We start from the raw sequence: 7,503 nt of genomic DNA on the forward strand, positions 1-7,503 counted from the left end.
TTGGTTAAAGGAATGAGTGATGTAAATGAAAATATCTCATTCTGCGAGGGATGTATGATGGGGAAACAACATCGGTGTTCTTATCCGAAAGATGACCATTACCGTGCCAACCAACCGTTTGAGCTTGTACACAGTGATGTGTGTGGTCCCATGTCTGTAAACTCTTTTGGTGGATCGCGCTACTACATCACATTCATCGACGACTATTCAAGGTATACGTACATCTACTTCATAAAGAAGAAAAGCGAAGTTTTAGAGAAATTCAAGGAATTTCATAGTCATGTTCGCAACATTACTGGCAAACCTATCAAGACCCTACGATCTGATAACGGTGGGGAATATTGCTCACAGCAATTTAAAGATTTCCTGAAGAAAAATGGTATCATCCATCAGTTAAGTGTACCTCATAATCCGGCGCAAAACGGCATTGCAGAAAGAATGAACCGTACCATTGTTGAATCTGCTCGTTCTATGCTGTCTCATTCACATTTGCCAAATGAATTTTGGGCTGAGGCTGTAAATACGTCCGTCTATTTACGTAATCGAAGTCCTACAACATCAGTAAAGGATATGACTCCATACGAATGTCTATATGGAAGAAAACCGGATGTAGCTAATCTACGAGTATTTGGTTGTGTGAGCTATGTACATATTCCAGAGAACCAGCGTAAGAAGTTAGACCCAAAATCCCGGAAATTACTTTTGTGGGATACCCTGACGGAACAAAGGGTACAAGTTTTATGACCCTATTGGATTGAAATTCATCCGTAGCCGTGATGCAATGTTTGTGGAAACACAATTCCATGACTTTGGTGAAGACAAAAGACCATTGACTGCATTTGATCAAAAGAAAGAGCAAAATGTTCCGGTGATTATCGAAGAAACCCCAACGCAAGCAGGTAAAGATTTTGATTTGAATCCAATTATCGAAAACGTCAACATGGATGCAGAAATCAACGATAACGAGCCAGTGGGAGTAACGTACGAGGAGAGATTTATGAATGAAGTACAAAACATTGGTGAAAGGAGACAAAGAAGACTCCCCAAAGGTTTGATGAAGAATGCTACATCGCCAATGATTTAACTGCGGAAATCAACGAACCAGCAAACATCAACGAAGCCTATTCTGGAGAACATGCACATGACTGGAGAAAAGCAACCGACTCCGAATTTCATTCACTTATCGAGAACGATACTTGGGAACTTGTCCCATTACCAGATAATAGGAATATTGTTGGAAGTCGATGGGTTTTCAAGGTGAAGAGAGACGAAAATGGAGAAATACAGAGATATAAAGCTCGCGTAGTTGCACAAGGCTATTCACAAGCTGAAGGTGTCGACTATCATGAAGTATTTTCACCCGTCATACGAAATACAACTGTTCGATCGTTGTTAGCTTTAGCGAATGCAAAAGACTGGGAAGTTCACCAAATGGACGTCAAAACAGCGTTTTTACAAGGAAATTTGGATGAAGAAATTTATATGCAACAACCTGAAGGTTATATTAGTAAGAAGCATCCTGACTATGTCTGCAAATTTAAAAAAGCATCTATGGTTTAAAACAGTCAGCCAGATGTTGGAACAACGCCATCGACTCATACCTGAAATCAAAAGGATACAATCAAATGAGCTGTGATCCATGTCTGTACGTGAAATCTATTAAACAGCAAGATGGAAATGTGAATTTCGTGATACTATCTATTCATGTTGATGATATTCTCCTATTTTCCAATTCTACGAAAATGCTGAAGGTGGAGAAGAAAGCCATTGCATCAAAGTTCAAAGTTGAAGATTTAAATGAAGTCAAACATGTCCTTGGTATGCTGATCAAACGAGACAGAAAAAGGGGAAAATTGACAATTAGTCAATCAAAATATTTGGAAGGAATCTTGAAACGATTCAACATGGAACATTGCAAACCTGTTTCAACACCGTTAGAACCTGGAAAACATTTTCAGAATCTGCCCGAAGAAGAGACCGCAACAAATATTCATGAATATCAAAAACTTATCGGATGTTTGACATACGTGACAACGGCAACTCGACCTGACTTGGCATCTGCTGTAGGTATTCTTTCAAAATTTATGTCAAAGCCAGGAAAGGAGCATTGGCAGGAGCAAAAGAGTGTTGAGATACCTAAAAGGCACAATCAATTATGGTCTTGTTTTTCAAAGCAAAGATTCAACATGCGAAGTGGTTGGATATTCAGATGCTGATTGGGCAAGTGATGTAAATACAAGAAGATCTACATCAGGATACGTGTTCCAGATAAACAAATCAACCGTCAGCTGGAGCAGCAAGCGACAATCTTGTGTTGCAAGATCTTCGACTGAAGCTGAGTATGTTGCATTAAGTTATGCAACACAAGAAATCATATGGTTACGACGTTTACTAGCGGATATTGGAATAAATCAAGATCAACCATCTATACTGAACGAAGATAACCAAGGGGCAATTGAACTTTCGAGGAATCCACGATTTCACAACCGCACTAAACACATTGACGTTGCGTATCATTTTGTTAGAGAAAAGGTCAACGATAATTCCATTATTGTTCAATACTGTAGTACAGATCAGATGTTAGCGGATGTTATGACGAAAAGTTTACCAAAGCAAACATTCCAAAACTTTCGAGACATGTTAGGTGTCAAAGAAATTTTAGTTTAAGAATTCGTAATTCTTAAAGAACATTTATAGTGCACATTAAGTGGGAGTGTTAGCAATATGAAGTATTATTGATGATGTAATGTACACTATAATATTATTGCATGAAGTATATATGTTATCTTAGCACATGTTATGTTATACGGGAAGCCATGACTATTTTTCTTTCTATCAATTATATTTCTATTCTATGTATTCCTGATTTCTGATTGTAATGAATCACTCAAATATCAACAAAAAATGCGTGAACCTTTGCATGAAAGCTTGTGAAGTATAGTCTACCACAAAAAGGCATAAAATATAAACTATAACATATATTTTCACATAAAGTCTATAATTCATGCATTTTCACACTTTTCACATAAAGACTATAACTCATATTTTTTCATTTTTTCATTTTTTTTGTCATAGAGTTTGTTTATATTTAGGTACTGTTACGCATGTGTGCAAGTTTTTGAGCTTGTCAAGTCTGAGTGTAAAGTAGTTTAGAGCATATTGAAGCTAAGGAGTTAAAATAATCCATTGCGCAATGAAAAGGAACCTATTGGGAAGGAAGCTTTAGTATGCGTCAAACTTCGAGTTTTTTATCACTCGCGACGTTCGGCAAATATTGAACATGTTAAATATTTTGAATGAAAATAATAGAGCATGGCTGAAAACAATAGAGCATGTTTGGATAACTAAGTAAAGTGCATGCACGTAAGCAATGAAGAGCAAAAACAAAAGTTTAATGGCAAGTCAAAGTGACTTACGAAGCGATGTAATTATGAAGGACAAGATTCCCGACTTATGGCGGGAATACTCCAGCTAGATTACTGTACCTGCTTGAAGGTTCTTACAAAATTCTTCTCTATTAGTATAAGACAGCGCAAACAGGGAAAACATAAAAGAAAACGGCACTGTTGCGAAACAGATTAATTTAAAACAAACTTTAGCTACGTATAGCTACGTTTCCTATATTCCTTCCGTATATTTATTACTAAACTATGAAATAACAATACACACAATATTTTTACTACACTCATTATTATATGGATTTAAGTTGCCTTCCTAATAGCTATTCTCTAGATTTAAGGCTGCAAATAGGCAAATCTTTAACTGTGCAATACTAAATCTGAAACTTTCTGTATTACATGTCTTTCAGCAAAGCGTCTTGTTTGTCGAATTTCCTGAAACTCCGGTGGGTTTCCTTCGTTAAAGCGTCGCTATAGTTAACCACAATTTTTCTCTATGTTTCTTTCGCTTTCTGATCATTTAAAGCATTGATTTCATTTTGGGCACAGTTTTCCGTCAATATATGCACTGTGAAAATGCGACCAATTAGTCGACTGTCTTTTCTTACTTAACTGCTGAAAAAAATTCAAAAATTCCCGTCGAAGTTTTTTATTTGGTTTACCACAATTTCATTAAAGGTTTCTCTCGTACCTGATGATTTGGCATCAATAAAATATTGACTAAAATTTAAATATAATTCCCCGTCGATGCACTGACACTGTGACAATGCGCGCCTTCAGTGTATTGCGAACGTTTGTCCTTTTTTCGAAAGATAATCACTGAAAAAAAATTCAAAAATTGCCGTCGAAGTTTTTTATTCGTTGCGTTATACACAACCACGTTGAAAAAACTGTTTAAGTATCCCAAAACCAGGGTTCCAAAATCCACAGCGCGTGGAACATGCGCATTGGAGAATACTTGGATCAACATTATGATCGCAAAGGGGGACCAGCAAATGCCAAAGACGACAATTAACACTATTACTGTTCTTGTCAAACGATTTTTTCTTGATCCCTGTGTTTGGTTCACCATAGCAAAAGTTTGTACCGAAAGGCTGTTAGAACGTAGCACCATTTGGCGAACATCTCTGCCAATATCTTCGTGATAACGAAGTATTCTAACATAGCAGTAAGTCATTATAGATAACGGACCACATAAACAAGTTGCAATCATAAAGATCGTGTACGATTTACTTGCTGTCCATTCAGCAAAACAATAACTCTGTCTTGGATCGAAGTCAAATCTCGCCCAACCAAAAAACGGAGGTATAGATAACACGATTGTTATAAGCCATGTTATGCAAACATAAAGAGCACATTTACGATTAGTGTACTTGCTCTTGTAAGATGTCCAATAAACTATAGCATGGTATCGATTTATGCTGATCATGGATAAAGCCATACACGATGCTACGAATGTGAACAATGTTAAAAATCCAGATATTTGACAAAGCGTCTTACCAAGCACCCAATCTTGGGAAATAACAGTGATTATAGTTACAGGGAGATTAATAACCGCGACAAGCGAATCTGCAACAGCCAGGTTTAAGATAAATACATTTGCTTTTGTTTGAAGCGTTCTTGTCGTACCAACGATATAAAACAAGCCAACATTTGCACAAAGTGCTGCTATGAATACAATAACCAAAACTACCGTTTCAAGAATCGTCCACGCTGTCGCCGCCATATAGTTGTTTAGAGCAACTGTAGGAAGGAAACTGTAGGTTTTGTCCACTTTAAGACACAACACTGTTAAAACAATGAAGAAACATTTAATATTGGGAGCTGTATACATAATGAGATATTGGATTGGTATGATTTCCAAACAAATTTTATCCTCCTTTGACTGCATGTCGATCCCAACGAAACGTTCACCATGAAGTGCCTCTATATACATTACACTGGTGAACTGTATTAAAAAAGTTCACCATGAAGTACATATATATACACTATACTGGTGAGCCATATTAAAAAAGTGCACCATGAAGTACCTATATATACACTACACTGGTGAACTGTATTAAAAAAGGTCACCATGAAGTACATATATATACACTATACTGGTGAACTGTATTAAAAAAGTTCACCATGAAGTACATATATATACACTATACTGGTGAACTGTATTAAAAAAGTTCACCATGAAGTACATATATATACACTATACTGGTGAGCCATATTAAAAAAGTGCACCATGAAGTACCTATATATACACTACACTGGTGAACTATATTGAAAAAGTTCACCATGAAGTACCTATATATACATTACACTTGTGAACTATATTAAAAAAGTTCACCATGAAGTACATATATATACACTACACTGGTGAACTATATTAAAAAAGAGCACCATGAAGTACCTATATATACACTGCACTGGGGAACTACGTTAAAAAAGTGCACCACGAAGTACCCATATATACACTACACTGGGGAACTACATTAAAAAAGTACACCATGAAGTACTTATACATACACTATACTGGTGAACTATATTAGTCAACCATATAGCAAAATTTTAATATATCACGATCTTGATAGTCGCGTGTCATTTATACAAGAAAATTTGGCATGATAAATTATGAAATAGACCTTACGTATTTTCATTATTAACGCGGTGCATGTGCAGTAGATTGTGATCTGAGTAATCATGCCACTGTAAACATTAAAACCTCGTCATTTTTTAGATGCAGTAAATAAAATTCCGTAAATTCAAAAACCCAAATTCTTTGCCAAAGTTTTCTTATATACAACTCCTAATGTCACTTATGTCTTAACAGTGTGGTGTCTAAAAGTGGGCAAAAGCAATTACAACCAATTATAAACGCTGGTTTTCATTCCTTAGAGTTGTTCAATGCAACTATGGCGACAGCAGCGTGGACGATTTTTGAAACAATTGTTTTGGTCATTGTATTCAAGGCAGCACTTTGTGCCAATGTAATAGCTTGTTCTATATGGTTGGTAGCTACGATTGGGAACCATGTTCATCTTAAACCCGACTGTTGCAGATTTACTTGTCGTCACGCCACCGTTAATCTCCCTGTGACTATATAGTCACTGTTTTTGCCCAAGATTGCGTGCTTGGTAAGTCAAAAGAGGTAAAATTTGTTTTTAAATTATACGAATGCAATATTCGAAAGGACTTAGTCGAACTTATTATAGCAATGAAATTATCATTAGCCATGAAATAAGCACAAACTCAAAGTAATACAACAATAGAAGCGACATACAAAAACTGGCACCTGCTTAATGACAGAAAAGTCTAAACTCTACTGACCTGTTAACTCGTTTCTTCACTTTGAAAAATCCGTCTGACACAAACAACGTTATCGTTTGACGCAAAAAACTTTAAAATGTTTTATGGAAAAAGTCAAAAGTATTCCCAAGATAGTTAAAGTTGTTAATGTCACAACGCATATTGGCCGGCAATTATAATCGACTAACGCCTCATTCGTGCAGCTGCCGAGCATTTCTTTGACAACACGTGACACAAAAAACTGATTGGTTTCTTGGCATGCATCGCGTGGACTTTTTCTGAAAAGTCCTATATTGCACTCGGCATGAACATAAAACAGTTTTTTTATAATAACTATGCAAAAAGGACATCAAAGTGTAATCATATTCTCTGACAAAATTTATCAGTTCGGACTTTATCATCGCAGCAATCGTTTGTCTGTCAATCAAAATCATATAATCACACTATTATTATCAGGTGTGCGAAAAGTAGACGATAAGGTTATCCCTGTATAAATTATCTCCCAAAAATAAAGTTGATAAAGTTTTCTACCTAAGTTCGTACTTTTCAGTTTATAAAGAGAAATATACAATATTATTTACATGAACAACATTTAAAAGTTTAAAATGAAAAAAAAATTGAGTTTTTCTGTGAATGAAGATGGTTAGGCTTTTAGTTCAGCACAATGTCTAGGAGATCATACCAAAGTTCAAAGGAATCAACATTTTAAATTATATAGCAGCGATTTGCTCTTAGCCTACGTTCACACAATACCGATACTAAACTCTACCGGTAGATTTTCATAATGTTTTGGACTGTTCACACAATG

At 35.9% G+C, this 7,503-nt stretch overlaps 1 protein-coding gene across 1 annotated transcript; it reads right to left on the reverse strand.

Moving 5' to 3' along the window:
• Positions 1-4,031: 4,031 nt before the first annotated feature.
• Positions 4,032-5,334, reverse strand: LOC124454168 (melatonin receptor type 1C-like). Its single transcript, XM_047004975.1, has one exon. The coding sequence runs from the start codon at positions 5,332-5,334 to the stop codon at positions 4,126-4,128; it is 1,209 nt and encodes a 402-aa protein (XP_046860931.1). The 3' UTR covers positions 4,032-4,125.
• Positions 5,335-7,503: the final 2,169 nt, after the last annotated feature.

Source organism: Xenia sp. Carnegie-2017, unplaced genomic scaffold (genome assembly GCF_021976095.1).
Source record: "Xenia sp. Carnegie-2017 unplaced genomic scaffold, XeniaSp_v1 HiC_scaffold_3, whole genome shotgun sequence".
NCBI classification, from domain to species: domain Eukaryota; kingdom Metazoa; phylum Cnidaria; class Anthozoa; order Malacalcyonacea; family Xeniidae; genus Xenia; species Xenia sp. Carnegie-2017.

What these genes read in the sequence shown, in the direction of transcription:
- LOC124454168 (XM_047004975.1), bottom strand. Translation starts at nt 5,334, where the DNA reads ATGTATATAGAGGCACTTCATGGTGAACGTTTCGTTGGGATCGACATG.